Source organism: Mobula hypostoma, chromosome 4, assembly GCF_963921235.1.
Source record: "Mobula hypostoma chromosome 4, sMobHyp1.1, whole genome shotgun sequence".
Classification (NCBI taxonomy): Eukaryota; Metazoa; Chordata; class Chondrichthyes; order Myliobatiformes; family Myliobatidae; genus Mobula; species Mobula hypostoma.
Window position 1 is genome coordinate 185832801 of NC_086100.1, and position 16802 is coordinate 185849602.

General features: G+C 43.2%; 1 protein-coding gene across 2 annotated transcripts in view; it reads right to left on the bottom strand.

Moving 5' to 3' along the window:
- The window catches only part of smyd1b (SET and MYND domain containing 1b), a 90123-nt gene that overhangs the window by 38898 nt on the left and 34423 nt on the right, over positions 1 to 16802 (bottom strand). For both annotated transcript variants that reach the window (XM_063047120.1, XM_063047119.1), the window contains exons 2-3: positions 10622 to 10798; positions 6634 to 6847 (exon numbers count right to left, since the gene is read on the bottom strand). In XM_063047120.1, coding sequence (XP_062903190.1) covers positions 6634 to 6847; positions 10622 to 10798 — 391 coding nt within the window. The remainder of the gene's footprint in view (positions 1 to 6633; positions 6848 to 10621; positions 10799 to 16802) is intronic.

A 16802-nucleotide genomic window follows, 5' to 3' on the forward strand; every position in this document is an offset into this window, starting at 1 on the left:
TTCGTTGGTTGACTCTTGTATGAGTAGCCTTCTTCCGTGGTTCCTAGGACTATCAGTTCTAAGTCTAGCATCGTTCCTGAATTCTCTACTAAAACCACGACTTTGGCTAAAAACTCCCTCTGGACACCAATTCCACGCTCGCTATGGCCATAATGCCTCCCGATTTGGCCTCTGCGCCTGTGTTTAGCACTTGGGTTCGTAGCACCGCCATGTCCTTGCAACAGACATGGCATTGGAAACTGCCACTGCATGAGTTTTGTGTTGGTAATTCCAGCAGGGAATTATGAGGGGACTCTCCCATGGGAAGAAGCTCTGTTGTGAAATGTCTTTATACAAGGTGTTGGTGAGGCTACACCTGAGGCATTACAGAGTATGGATGTTCATGATAGTGGCGGGCAGGCATGTCTAGGACAGGAGGGCATGGACTCAGACTAGAGGGGCATCCCTTTAAAACAGGGATGAGGAGGAAATTCTGTCACCAGGGGTGAATCTGTGGAATTCATTGCTACAGATGGCTTTGGAGTCCAAGTTATTTGGTATATTTAAAGTGGAGGTTGATAGGTTCTTGATTACTAAAGGTTACGGGAAGAATGTGGAGGAAGGGGGTTGATAGGCTTTCTAAATGGAATGGTGGAACAAGCCCGTTTTCTCAAATGCCCTAATCCTGCTCCTATGCCCTGTGTTCTTGTGGTATTTTGTAACAGTTTTGGTCACCCCCTGATGGGAAAGACATCAATAAGCTAGAAAGGGTCCAAAGAAGATCTACAAGAATTGAAAGTGATTTCTAGGGAGCGGTTGGGTAGGGAAGGACTTTATTCCTTGAAGCCTATGGGAGACAGAGGAGTGACCTTAAAGAGGTGTATAAAATAATGAGGGGTGCAGGTGGAATGAACACACAGTCTTATTCCTAAGGAAAGGGAATCAAAAACTAGATGGCATGGGTTTAAGGTGAGGAGGGAAAGATTCAAAAGAGACTCTGTGGGACAACTTCTTCCCATATTGGTTGGTCCATACATTTGGTACCGTGTGTTAGCGTAACACTGTTACAGCACCAGTGACTTGGTTCCATTCCTCTGCTGTCTGTAAGTTCTCCCTGTCACGGCATAGGTCTCCTCCCATGTTCCAAAGACGATTATAGCTATTGGTCATGTGGGTGTAACTGGGCAGCATGGGCTCGTAGGGACAGAGGGCCTCTTATTGTGCTGTACCTCTAAACTAAAATGATTCAAAACCATATGGAATGAGCTGTCAAAGGAAGCAGCTGAGGTTGGTGCCTTAACTTCTAAGACCATAAGATATAGGAGAAGAATTTGGCCATTTGGCCCATCGAGTCTGCTCCACCATCGTACATATGATTTTTTTTGTGTGTGTTCTATCACTGAGCAGCAGTGAACCATCTGATTGGCCCATCAGAGTTCTCTTTGGGAACTAGTTGACTTGTTCACCATTTCTGATCTGGCTATTGTTCACGATTGCACTTAATAAAAAAAAAATCCATTTACCTCTCAGCCCCAGTCTTATGCCTTCTCCCCATATCCTTCCATGCCCTAGCAAACCCTCAACAGATTCACCACTCTCTAGCTAAAGATGTTTCTCTCATCTCTGTTCTAAATGGACATTTCTCTATTCTGAGGATACGTCCTCTGGTCTTAGACTCCCCCACCATGGGAAATATCATCTCCACATTTACTCTGTCAAGCCCTTTCATCATTCGATAGGTTTCAATGAGATTCCCCCTTCATTCTTCTGAATTCCAGTGAGTACAGACCCAGAGTCATCAAATGCTCTTCAATCCCAAAATAATGTTTGTGAACATCCTTTGAATCCTCTTGAATGTCAGCACATCCTTTCCGAGATAAGGAGCGCAAAACTGATCACAATCCTCCAAGTGAGGGCTCTCCGGTGCCTTATAAAGCCTCCAAATTACACCCTTGCTTTTATATTCTCAAAATGAATGCCAACATTGCATTTACCCCCCTCACCACCGAATCAACCTGCACATTAACCTTTAAGGAATCCTGTACAAGAACTCCCAAGACCCTTTGCACCTCAGGTTTTAAAACATTTTCTCTCCTTTTAAGAAATAGTCTGCACTTTTATTTCTGCTACCAAAGTGCATGTTCATACACTTCTCAACACTGCCACTTCTTTTCCCATTCTCCTAATCTGTCCAAGTCCTTCCATAGCTTCTCTGCTTCCTCAAAACTACCTGCCCCTCCACCTACCTTCGCATTGTCCGCAAAGCCATCAATTCTGTCTCCAATGCCTTATAAAGCCTGAACAATTTTAAATGACAGTTGTACAGGTAAATAGATAGGAAATGTTTAGAGAACCAAAAACAGGCTAATGGGACTAATTTAGATGGGCATCTTGTTCAGCACAGACGAGCTGAGTGTTTTTGTGCTGTACTAGAAGACTCTCTAAGGTGAATCACAGTACTGAAAATCCCAGCAACTGAGATGCTATGCAGGAGTTCCACCAGATGACGCACTGGTAGCTTTCGGGAAGTCAAATTGGGTGGACTGGAACCGTAACTGCAGACAGTTGAGAGGTTTTGTAATTTGCTGATTAGTTACAACACCGTTGAAGCAAAAAGTTTGGAAACATTCTGAAGAAGAAATGATGTTACATGTAAGAAAAGGAGAAAAAAAAAAGAATGGGAGTAAGAGCTGAGAGTTTGGTAAAGACTGGAGAACCGTGAGCAATAATGTGCAATTTTAACACCAGCATAGACTATTTGGACTGTTTCTCTGCTACGAATTCTATGTAATTCTTTGAATGTAAGTTAATTGATTCTTGCATTGCATTCTAATTCAATTGTCTGAATTTAGCAGTCTGCGCACAATATGAGTGCTGTTAATTTATACTATCTCTTCAAAGGAAAACACTGAGTGGAGAGTTACCACTTCAGCAAGCAATCGGCACAATTTCTAGCTAGTGTCTAAATCAGCCATTGTCAACCTTTTTGCCCTGGAGGAACCTTCAAAATAATTTTCAGGTCTCAAGGAACCCCTGCATAAAAATTAGTATATCTACAGCTCACGATACATTAGCACGATCAGTAAGTTGTGATCTAATAATCCAAAAATAATTATCAATGCTCTTTTGAGTAGAGAATGAATTCTTAGCCAACCTTTCTTGAAATTAATCTCTTTCTTTCATAAATTCTTAAAACTCATAAGGCAAGCATAATAAATTTCTGTTAAATATCTAGCTTAAGCCAAAATGGGATTTAATTTTTCTAAAGGTAGGCTCCGTAGATTTTTAAATTGATTGTAATTAATGCTAGTTACAACATTAAAATTTATTGACAATGTTGAGTAGTAAAGTTACTAAAAACCATAAGTCAAAGCAATTTGAGTGAAAATATAGCTGAGGACACAATTTTATACAAGACTTTGAAAAATACATTTTCTTACTAAGTGACATGATCAAGCTCAAACATAGGCCTCAAATATAGTCCTGCCAAAACGCTGATAATATTCTTTTCCATAGATGCGGCCTGGCCTGCTGAGTTCCTCCAGCATTTTGAGTGTGTGAGCCTGTGCTTGTTTCTTGCAGCACAGATACTCAATTCTGGATCGAACTTCAGATAAGCACACACCTTCAACTGAAATGGGACGATTTCTATCCTTACTTTTGATGTTTCTTAACCCAAAAAAAAGCTTGCTCACACATGTAAGAAGTTGAAAACTGCAGCAAAATGTTCATTGCTTTCCTATGAATGGCAGGATACTCTTCTTTCACAGAAATCCAGAACTTGTCCAGGAGCAAGTCAGTAAATCCCATCTTGAGTGCACGATCAGACCGCAGCTCAGAAAGTTCTTCCTCTTCTCTCAGAGTTAAGTTCTCAGGCTGAGCAGAAGATTCAGAGAAAGGGTCCCTCACCCAGTTGAAAAGGGGGAAAAATACTGTTCATTTTTGTTCTGCAGTTCTTCCAGGTGGTTTTCAATAAGACTTGAGACTTTCTGATAACCTTCCTCACCCCCATAAGTCAGTCGGCAGTGCATTGGGGTGAGTGATTTGGGAGGGAGAGGCTGATATCACAGCCCAAGTAGGGCGAGTCCATTCAGTGCTCGGAAAACCCACCTCATGCTCCTCATCAGCCTACATTCCTCCCCTCCGTGCACTCAGCAATTATCAATGGCCTCCCCTATCTCGCGTCAAAAACTGAGAATGGTCTCAACCAGATAAACACTATCTGACTGCACACTGCCTGAGAGTACTGGGTACTGTGCTGAGAAGCTTCTAATGAGATTGCTAACGAGGCTGCTCGGTCACTGCCCACCACTACGAGTTCTAGCATCGCGCATTGCACAAAGTTCAAAAAAGATGGTTTTTTTGTCGCAATCTCTTGCGGAACCCCTAGCGACCTTTCACGCAATCTTGAGGTTCTGTGGAACCTCAGTTGAGAAACCCTGGTCTAAGTTGAAGAATGATATGGGAATACCACTGAGAGAAATTAGGGTAATTTCTAATTGTCTCTGTTATGGAAGAGCCCAGTGGTTGAAAGATGTCTTCACTCTGCTCTCCCCTTCCACCCTCTGTTTCCCTTTCCAAGTGTAATTCCAATCCTATATATTCTTATGACTTTAAAAACAGCCACTCGGCCCACTTAGTACATGCTACCTCTAAGAGCAAGCACACCTATGGGTATCGGGTAGACAATTTGGTTGGCAAGCGAACAAGATGTGCTGAAAGAGAAGGTTTACATGTTGTTTAATTCCATGATTTGGTGGAATTCTGAGTTAATTTACATAACAGTGCAGAAAATAGAGCTGCTACCCCACTATTTCAGCAACTAAGGTTCAATACTGACCTCTGGTGGTGTGTGTGCATACATGCACGTGCTGTGTCTGCACATCCTACCCATGGCTGTATGAGTTTCTGGTTTGCTTCCACATTTCAAAGACCATAAGGTATAGGAGCACAGTTAGGCCACTCGGCCCATTGTGTCTGCTCAACCATTCTATCATGGCTGATATCCGTCTCAACCCCATGCACCTGCCTTCTCCCTGTAATCTTTGATGCCCTGACTAACCAACAACTTATCAACCTCCACTTTAAATATAGAGTCATAAAGTCATAGTAAAGTGCAGCACAGAAACAGGCCTTTCAGCCCATCTATTCCAACCAGAAACCATTTAAACTGCCTACTCCCAAAGACCAGCACCAGGAATATGGCCCTCCATACCCCTACTATACTCAATGATTTGGCCTCCGTAGTCATCTGTGGCAATGAATTCCACAGATTCACCACCTTCTGGCTAAAGAAATTTCTTCTCATCTCAGTTCTAAATGGATGTACCTCTATTCGGAGGTTGTGCAATCTGGTCCAAGGCTCATCCAGTATAGGAAACATCCTCTGCACATCCACTCTATCTAGGTCTTCCAGTGTTCCATAGGTCTCAATGAGATCCCCCCTCATTCTTCTAAACTCCTGGTTAGGAATGATTATATTTTTGAAGAATACACACTACTTACCACTCCAAAAATGTGCGATATGGACTGTGTGCCAACTTGCTGCTCTCTGGAGTCCCAGTACTTCTGGAAAACCTCAATGTTCAATGTCAGCTCCTGCTTCTCTTCCAGAGTGCTGGCCCAGAACCATTAAATGCTTCAAATACGCGAACCCTTTCATTCCCAGAATCATTCTCGTGAACCTCCTCTGGGCCCTCTCCAATGTCAGCACATCTTTTCTTAGCCCAAACACGAGGAAGTCTGCAGATGCTGGAAATTCAAGCAACGCACACAAAATGCTGGTGGAACGCAGCAGGCCAGGCAGCATCTATAGGAAGAGGTACAGTCAACGTTTCGGGCCGAGACCCTTCATCAGAACTAACTGAAAGAAGAGATAGTAAGAGATTTTCTTACTAACTGAAAGAATCCCTTACTATCTCTTCTTTCAGTTAGTCCTGACGAAGGGTCTCGGCACAAAACAGCTTTTCTTAGATAATTTTCCCAAAACTGCTCACAATACTCCAAGTGTGATCGGACCAATGCCTTATCAAGCCCCAGCATTACATCCTTGCTCTTACATTCAAGTCCTCTTGAAATGAATGCTAACATTGCATTTGCCTTCCCTACCACTGACTCAACCTGCAAATTAACCTTTAGAGAATCCTGCAAAAGAACTCCCAAGTCCCTTTGCATATCCGATTTTTGAATTTTCTCGCTGTTTAGAAAATGTTCTATGCCTCTATTCCTTCTACCAAAATCCATGACCATACACTTGCCTACACTACATTCCATCTGCCACTTCTCTGCTTAATCTCCTAACCTGTCCAAATCCTTCTGCAGACTCTCTGCTTCCTCAACACTACCTGCCCTTCCACCTATCTTGTGGATCGTCTGCAAACTTGGCTACAAAGTTTGGTAGGTAAAATGGACACTGTAAATTGCACAAGGTGTGTACATGTGGTAGAACCTTAGGTGAATTTGATGGAGATTAGTGCAAGTGCAAACTGGGACCAGTGTAAATACGTGTTTGATGTTCAGCATGGTATTGTTGGGCTGAAGGGCCTTTTTCCATATTCTATGAAAATACACTATAATCAAATTTACCAAAGCAGCAACTGTTTTCCAAGAATGCTCAGGTCAGGAATTTTATTTTTACAATTTCACACTACTTACCACTCCAAAAATGTGTGATATGGACTGTGTGCCAACTTGCTGCTCTCTGGAGTCCCAGTACTTCTGGAAGACCCCAACATCCAGTGTCAGCTGCTTCTTCTCTTCCTCACTGAGGTCATCCAGATGATCTTGCAGGTTCTCAATGGACGTGAGGCGATCCTCAGAGACAACATCTCCCTCTCTCCTCATCCTCCACAGGATACGGAAGGCCAGTCTAAGAACAGTGCAGAATTATGAATCACACACAATACCTTAAAAATATTTACCCAAGTCATTGTTAGCATAATTGTAGAGTTGCTTCCTTTGCTCAGTCTGGCAGTGTTTTACAAATTCCAGTAACTTGATCTACAAAAAAACTTCATTTTGATTTTTTTTTAATAATGCTATTTTGGAAACCTCACAACTATTAAAATCTTTTTTCTCTCTTTCTCTAAAGGATATTGGAACCAATCTTAGACCGTCAGATATAGGAGTAGAATTAGGATATTTGGCCCATCAAGTCTGCTTCACTATTCTATTGTGGCTGATTTATTATCCCCCTCAACTCTATTCTCCTACCTTTTCCCTGTAACCTTTAAAGCCCTAACTAATCAAGAATCTCTCAACCTCTGCTTTGGCCTCCACTGCTGTCTGTGCCAATGAATTCCACAGATTCACTACCCTCTGGCTGAAAAAATTCCTCATTATCTCTGCTCTAAATGGACGTCCCTCTATTTTGAGGCTGTGCCCTGTCATCCAAGATTCCCCAACTATAGAAAACATTTTCTCCATATCCACTCTATCTAGGCCTTTCAATATTTGGTAGGTTTCAACGAGACGTTATAAGGGTCAATATGTTAGAGAACCACTTAGAAAAATGAACTGGTAGTTTTGCACTACTATTAAAATAATACAGTTTCCCTGGAAACCACCAGTATCCTCAATATACTTGTACTAAAAACCATTCTTATTAGAGGCAGATACATTAGGGGCTTTTAAGAGATGTTTAGATGGGCACGTGAGTGTGTGGAAAATGGAAGAATATGGACATTGTGTAGGCAGAAGGGATTAGTTTAGTTGACCATTTGATTGCTAGTGTAATTGGTCTGGTACAACATTTTAGGCCGAAGAGCCTGTTTCAATGCTGTAGTGCTCTCTATACTGACTAGTGAAATTTTCCACTGAATCAGGCACAAAATTATCATGAAGTTAAATTAAAATGCTTATCTCTCTTCCTGTCATTGCACAGATCCATTTCCAGCTCAGAATTCCAGTTTACCAAGCTCAGCTCTTCCAGGAGGCTATGGAGTTACAAACTGCATACAGCCATAACAGATAGAAGAAGCAGTAGGCCATAAGCACAAGAGAATGTATAGATGCTGGAAATCTGGAGCAACACACAAGATGCTGGAGGAACTCAGTAGATCAGGCAGGCTCTATGGCGGGGAATAAACAGTCAATGTTTCAGGCCAAGATCCTTCATTAGGAGTGGAAGGAAGGGGGAAGAAGCCTAAATATGAAGATGGGGGAAGGGGAAGGGAAGGAGTGCAAGCTCACAGGTGATAGGTGAAACCAGGTGAGGAGGAAGGTTGGTAGGTGGGAGGTTGGGATGAAATGAGAAGATGGGAGGTGACAGGTGGAAGAGGTAAAGAGCTGAAGAAGAAAGAATCCGATAGGAGAGGAGAGTGGACCATGGGAGAAAGGGAAGGAGGAGGAGCACCGGAGGAAGGTGAAGAGAAGAGAAGGGGTGAGAGGGGAATCAGAATGAGGAATAGAAAAAGAGGGCAAGGGGGCAATTTGCCCTCTTGAGCCCACTGTACTGTTCAGTAAGTTTATGGCTGATCTCATACATCAGTATCAATTTTCCACAATAACCATACATCTCTTGATTTCTTTAATCTCTAAAAAATATCCTAAATATCATGAATTTATACTATTTATAAATCGAGAAACAAATATTCAAAAAATGGGGCCAGGCAAATAATGCTCGAGAGCCAGAGGGATGTGGCTATAAGAGTAGAGTGTCATTCGAGGAGGGAGAGATGGAGAAGGAGCATGGTTTAGAAAGTGCTTCGACTCGTGTTGGCTGAAGTCACTGCCACCAGTGAAAGGAAGAGGTGCAGGAATTCTGGAGCACAGGAACTCTGTTACCTCTGGCCCCGAAGGTCTCTGAGGGCCAAACCTAGAAGGGAATTAAGAGATGAGAATTTTAGCTAATACACTGTGAACTACTTTACTTTGGTAGATTCATGAGGATCTTCCCTCTGAGATGCAGACATATTAAAGAAAACACAAACACATCATCAGTTAGTCCTGACGAAGGGCCTCGGCCTGAAACGTCGACTGTACCTCTTCCTAGAGATGCTGCCTGGCCTGCTGCATTCACCAGCAACTTTGATGTTTGTTGCTTGATCACATCATCAGGATTATCTCTTCATGGCTTAGTGTGACTTTTGAATTTTCCTATCCTCCATCCTACCCAAAATATGCATGGGATCTCTTAGAACCAGCAAACAGAGGAAGCAAAGCAGAAAAACACAGCAAGAAGAAATGGTTCCCAACCTGGGGTTAACGGACCCCTCAGTTAATGGCAGGGATCCATAGCATAAAAAAGGCTGGGAACCCCTGCTCCAAATACAGAAATCAACAGAGGTCTGTTGGATGATTGCAATTTCTCTCTCAGAAATCTTCTGCTGTGACCAGCTGGGAGTCCACTGTTAACATATCTTTTAGTCACCTGTACCAGAAGCCAATTGTTCCCTGTGCAAAGTAACATTCAACGTAGAACAGTACAGCACAGGTATAGGCCAATGTCTGTGACTATTATAAATCTCTTCTGCCTGTGCATGGTGCATATTCCTCTATCCTCTACATATTCATGTGTCCATCTAAAAACTCCTTCGTATCCGCTTCCACTATTATCCTTGGCAGTACGTTACAGGCACCTGCCATGCTTTTTCTCTGCAAATCTCCTTTAAACTTCTTCCCCTCTCACCTTAAATGCATGTCCTCTTGTACCTTGGAAAGAGATTCTGACCGTCTACACTCTCTCTTTATAAATTTCTATTGGGTAGCGGGGTGGAGGGTGTCCCTGCCAAAGGAGCTGTAAGGTGCTCCTTCCCTCTGCTAGCCTGCAGGTCTCCCTTGACCAAGGTCACTTGAAGTCATGGGAGCAGGTGGTGGATGGTCATATGAGCAGCTGGTGCATATCATAAGTTCTGGTTATATGCGACCACTGACACCAGGGAGACAGTCTCTGGAGAGTATTCATAATGGCTGGGGTCATCCGAATGTAAAGACGCTGCCCAGAAGAATGCAATGGCAAACCAGCTCTGTAGAAAAATTTGGCCAAGAACAACCATGGTCATGGAAGGACCATGGGCATCCATGTCATACAACATGCCACATAACAAACAAACTATCAAGTCTCCCCTCAGCCACCAACACTCAAAACAACCCAGGTTTGTTCAAACTTTCCTTGTAGCTCGTAGCTTCTAATCCAGGCAGGATCCTAGTAAACCTCTTCTGCATTCTGTCCAAAACCTTTAATGGGATAATCAGAAATGGACACAATACTCCAAATTCAGCCTAACTACAGTTTTATGTAGGTGCGGTATGCCTTGCTGACTTTGTATTCAATGCCCTGACCCATGAAGGGAAGCATGCACAGGCCTTCTTTACCACCCTATCTACTTGTAGCGAGCTCAGAGACCTTCAGGGCCATGGGTTGCTTGCAGGGAGTTAGACCTCAAGATCCCATTGTGCATCAAAACTGAAAAGGGCCCTGCCATTAACAATGTACTTCCCTTTTACATGTGACCTCCCACAGTGAAAACACCTCACGCTTGTCCAGACTAAACTCCATGCATTTGTGAGAACCTACGCAATGTTGTTGACCTCAGCATCGCCTGCCTCTTCCATTCCCATCCATTTGGAAACCTTGTGCCTCCAGGGAGTGGTGAGGGCCTCCATACTGCGGGGAGGAGGAGGGGCAACAGCCTAGGCTCACCTGATGCTCTCGCTGGGCGCCTTGCCGAACTTCCTGATGGCAATGCACTCGTTCTTGTGCTCCATCCACGCTGCTCTCTGGCAGGTCCGGTCGCAGTAGTGGGCGAACTTGCATTGGGCGCATCGCTGGAGCTTCCCCTGCTTCTTGAAGCACCCATGGCACACCTGCTGTATGAGGCTGCAACGAGAAAAGCGAAAGAGGAGTCTACATTTCACCTGGCATCCAGTGATACTGCTTAAACCCTGGGTGATACAGTACATTAGCATAGTGGTTAGGGTAACACTTTCTAGTGCAGTGATCAGGGTTCAATTCCCACCATTGTCTGTAAAGAGTTTGTACGTTCTCCCCATGACCACATGGGTTTCCTCCGGGTGCTCCGGTTTCCTCTCCCATTCCAAAGGTGTGCAGGTTAAGGATAGTCAATTGTGGGCTACTATGTTGGCACAGGAAGCACGGCAACACTTGTAATCTGCCCCCAGCTCATCCTCAGACTGTGTGATGGTTGTTCATGCAAACAATACATTTCACAGTCTGTTTCAATGTACATGTGACAAAACAAAGACAGCTTTTATTTTTATGAACATTCAGCACAAAAAATTACTTTGGAAGGTGAATGACAAGGCGTCAAAAACAGAGCATCAGTGGATATCAGAGTAGAACATGACACGTAGCAACTCAGCCTTGCTCTGGGAAGTTCAAATCCACCTTCCCACATAAGCCATCCACCTCTTCATGATTAAATGCTGGCATGTAGACCCCAAGGTTATTTTACCTGAGAAATGGAAGCAATCCATTGTCTCAGTAGGGACTGCATCTGCTTTTCAGTGGTTCTGGTTTCATACCCTACTGCAAACATGGATACATAAACCTCTCCTGGTGCTCCTGTGTATGTTGGCCCCTCACCCATGGTTTAGTAGCCAGGCTTGATCATTTCAGTGGCCTTCTGCCCTTATTCTCCCCTCCAAAGACTTGTCATTCTGAACTGTGCTGCCCGAATCAAGACCTAGTCACTCATCGCCCCTCTGTTTGCTGGTCAACATTGGCTCTTGCTGAGGAACACCTTGATGTTTCACATTCGGTGTCAGATCCCTCCGTGAATTCTCCCAGTAGCAGCCAGAGCCCAAACTCTGGAGTCCCTACCCTAACACTTTCCATGTTGGCCTCGTTCTCTCCGTCTCACTGGGATGTTCCCTTCAAATAACTTCTTCGATCTGCCTTGAGCCCTTCCGGTGTGGCTTGGTGACAAATTCTGTTTTATAATTGTCCGAGGGGAAATTAATAGAGCAATGCAGCATAGATACAGGCCTTTCAGCCGAAATATTTCACGCTGACTATGGTGCCCATTTTCCTGTGTTCAGTCCATACCCCTCTAAGCCCCACCCTGCCATGTACCTATCCAAGTGCTGGTTAAGTTATATTATTGTACCTGCCTCAGCCACTTCCCCTGGCAGTTCACTCGATATATTCATCATGCTCTGCATGAAAATTGCTCCTTGGGACACTTTTATATTTCTCCCCCCTCACCCTAAACCTATGCCCCCTAGTTTTGGACTCGTGCTCTGGTACTATTATGCCTATGGTGCTGCTGCAGTATGTTTTTCATGTATCTGTACACACATGGCTATAAACTTGACTTTGACTCAATTTGCACTTTGGGTGTTGTGCACACTGTCACTCCTTGTCACTGAGAATAATGAGTATCTCCGTGAAGCCATGCTATTTAGAAGTTGGTTTCCATCCCGAAGCAGCTTTGACCTGGCAAGATTTCACTAACAGGTTATGTATCAGCGGGGTTTCTGTAACAGTCCTGCGGGCTACCCTAGCACAAACTTGCAAGTGTTTGTTGGCCCGTTTGCAGAGAGGTCAAGTGTAGACCATAGACTAAATGACTGATGCAGTTTCACAGTAGGATGTAGGGGATGTAGCAGCCAGTGTGGGCACTGCAAGTTCCCATGAACTGCATTGTATTAACCTGCTCCTGGCTTGTGTCGGGCTTTGATTGTCAGCCAGGACGCAGCAGAGAAAACCCTGCTCGTAGAATGTAGAACAAAGAGCACTGTAGCACGGTCACAAAATAATTAAGCTAATGAGACCTCATCCCTTTTGTCTGCACATGGTCACCCTGGCAGGGATGACAGCAGAGCAGCAACGGCTGGAATTTCTGGAAGCAATTTGGGAGGTACTGACTATATACATCCTGAAAAGGAAGAAGTATTCCAAAGGAAAGATGATACGACTGTGGCTAACAAGAGAAGTCAAAACCAACAGAGCAAAAACTTGTGGGAAGTTAAGGGATTGGGAAGCTTTTAAAAACCAACAGAAGGCTACTAAAAAAGTAATTAACAAGGTAAAGATGGAATACGAAAGTAAGCCAGCCAATAATATTAAAGAAGATGCAAAAAGTTTCTTCAAATACCTAAGAGGCAAGAGTGAATATCGGACCACTGGAAAACGATGCAGGAGTTGTAGTAATGGGGACAACAAAATGGCAGATGAACTAAACTTTGGATCAATCTTCACCGTGTAAGACACTAGAAGTATGGTGGGTTCCAGGTATGAGGGGTCATGAAGTATGTGAAGTTACCATTACTAGAGAGAAGGTTCTTGGGAAACCGAAAGGATTGAAGGTAGATAAAGTCACCTGGACCAGATGGTAGGTGGCTGAAGAGATCATGGAGGCATTAGTAATGATCTTTCAAGAATCACTAGATTCTGGAATAGTTCTGGAAAAATGGAAAATTGCTAATGTTACTCCACTCTTCAAGAAGTGAGAGAGGCAGAAGAAAGAAAACTATAGGCCAGTTAGTCTGACTTCAGTGGTTGGGAAGATGTTGGAGTCAATTATTAAGGATGAAGTCTCGGGGTACTTGGAGGCACATGATAAAATAGGCTGTAGTTAGCGTGGTTTCGTCAAGGGAAAATTTTGTCTGACAAATCTGTTGGAATTCCTTGAAGAAATAACAAGCAGGATAGACGAAGGAGAATTGGTTGATGTTGTGTACTTGGATTTTCAGAAGGCTTTTGTCACGGTGCTGCAGATGAAGCTGCTTAACAAACTATGAGCCCATGGTGTTACAGGAAAGTTTCTAGTATGGATAAAGCAGTGGCTGATTGGTGATAGGCAAGGTGTGGGAATAAAGGGAGCCTTTTCTAGCTGGCTGCCGGTAACTAGTGGTGTTCTACAGGGGTCTGTGTTAGGACCTATTATTTTTATGTTATGTTAATGGTTTGAATGATGGAATTAATGGCTTTGTTACAAAGTCTGCAGATGGTATGAAGATAGGTGAAGGTGCAGCTAGTTTTGAGAAAGTAGAGAGGCCACAGAAGGACTTAGAAAGATTAGGAGAATGAGCAAAGAAATGGCAGATAGAATACAGTGTCAAGAAGTGTATGGTCATGCACTTTGGTAGAAGAAACTAAAAGGTTGATTATTTTCTAAATGGAGAGAAAATACAAAAAACTGAGGTGCAAAGGGACTTATGCAGGATTTCCCAAAGGTTAATTTGCAGGTTGGCAAATGCGACGTTAACATTCACTTCAAGAGGACTAGAATATATAAGCAAGGATGTAATGTTGAAATTTATAAAACACTGGTGAAGCCTCACTTGGAGTATTTTGAGCAGGTTTGGGCCCCTTATCTTGGACAAGGTCTGCTGAAACTGGATAGAATTCAAAGGAAGTTCATGAAAACAAATCCAGGATTGAATGGCTTGTCATATGAAGAGCGCTTGATGGCTCTGGGCCTGTATTCAATAGAATGCAGAAGTATGAGGGGTAATCTCATTGAAACCTATTGAATGGTGAAAGTCCTTGATAGAGTGGATGTGGAGAGAATGTTTCCTGTGGTGGGAGAGTCTAAGACCAGAGGACACAGCTTTAAAGTAGAGGGGTGTCCTTTTAAAACAGAGAGGAGGAGGAATGTCTTTAACCAGAGGGTAGTGTATCCATGGAATTCTTTGCGACAGGTAGCTGTTGAGGCCAAGTCTTTATGTATATTTAAGGCAGAGGTCAGAGCATGAAGGAATACGGGGAGAAAGCAGGAGATTGGAGCTGAGCAGAAAATTGGATCGGCCATGACAAAGTGGCGGATCAGACTCGATGGGTAAATGGTCTAATTCTGCTCGTATACCTTATGGTCCATTGTCTGCACATTCACGTGACTAAGAGCCTCTGAAATACCTGTATCATAAATGCCTCCACCATCACCCTGGCAGCATATTCCAGGCATCCACTACCCTCTGTGTAAAAAATTTGCCTTGCATGACTTCTTTGAACTTTCTCCCTCTCACCTTTTCAACTCTATGGAAGAGGTGCCGTCTGTATCGGTGCCTCTTATAATTTTGTAAACTTCTGTCAGATCTCTTCTCAACCTCCACTACTCCAGAATGAATAAAATAACCCAAGATTGCCAAATCTGTTATAACACATCCTGGTAAATCCCTTCTGCAGCTCTTCAAAATTTCTGTGTAAATGGGGTGACCAGAACTGAATGCAATACTCCAGATGCAACCTAAAGTTGCAACATAATTTCCTGGCTCTTGACCTCAGTGCCTCGATTAAGAAAGGCAAGCATGCCATATGCCTTCTTTACCACCCTGCCAACCTGTGTAGCCACTTTCAGTAAGCTATGGGCTGGATGCTCTTCCATGGCTTAACATGATGTAATCTCTAGCAAGCCGCAGGGAAGCATAATGTGGCCTCTCAGATCTTTGGATCTTCCTATTGGGATTGATAGAGAACATATATATAACAAAACTGCCAGAAGATCCCAGCGAGTTGAGCAGCATCTGTGGAAGCAAAGAGATGATATAGCTGGTGAAGACTTTCATCAGGATTGTGAGTGTAGAGAGAAGGGAGACAATTTAAAAAGGTAAGAAGAAGAGGGTGAGGAAGGGGCTTGTAAGTCATAGAGTCTCTACAGCATAGACCTTTGGCCTACTTAGTCCATGTCATGCTATTGATCTGCCTCGTCCTATCGACTCACACCTGGACCATAGCCCTCCATGCAAAATCTCATCCACGTACTTGCCCAAATTTGTCTTAAATGTTGATATCCACCACTTCTGCTGGTAGCTGATTCTACATTCTCACTACTCTCTGAGTGAAGAGGTCCCCCCCAGGTTCCCCTTAAACATTAAACATTTCACCCTTCACCCTTAACCCATGACTTCTAGTTCAAGTCTAAACTAACCTCAGTAGAAAAAGCCTGCTTATACATACCATATCTATATCCCTCATAATTTTGTCTGCCTCTATCAAATCTCTCCTCATTTTTTTATGCTCCAGGGAATGAAATCCTAACCTATTCAACCTTTCAGACACAGGGTAATATCTCTGACATCATTGTGAAATTTGTTGTTTTGCAACAGCAGTGCAATACAATGCATAGAATACTATAAATTACAATAAGAAATGGATACTGTATATAATAATTAAACTAGTGCAAAAACAGAGCAAAGTTGTGAGGTAGCCTTCATGGGCTGATTTATTTTCCGTTCAGAAATCTGATGGCGGAGGGGAAGAAGTTGTTCTTAAAACATAGACTATATGTCATCAGGCTCCTCTACCTTCTCGCTGATGGTAGCAGTGTCCTGGGTGATGAAAGTTCGTAATGAGTCTTTTTGAGCCACTGTCTTCTGAAGACGTCCTTGATGCTGTGGAGGTTAACTTTGCAAACTTTTGCAGCTTTTTCTGATCCTGTGCTGTGGCCCCTCCATAAAATAAACCAATGTTGCTTACTGAACTACCCATGGCAGTGTCTATTGATTTCAGCTGTCAAAGCCCTAACCAGGAATATTAAATAAGACCATAAGATATAGGAACAGAATTAGGGCATTTGTCCCATCAAGTCTACTGTGCCATTTAATCATGGCTGATCCATTTTTCCTCTCAGTCCCAAACACCTGCCTTCTTCCCATATCCCTTCATGCCCTGACTAATCAAGAATCTATCAACCACTGACTTAAATACACATAATCCTGCCTGTGGCCATCAAACTTTACAACTCCTCCCTTGGAGGGTCAGACACCCTGAGCCAATAGGCTGGTCCTGGACTTATTTCCTGGCACAATTTACATATTTACATATTACTATTTAACTATTTATGGTTTTATTACTATTTATTATTTATGGTGCAACTGTGATGAAAACCAATTTCCCCCGGGATCAATAAAGTATGACT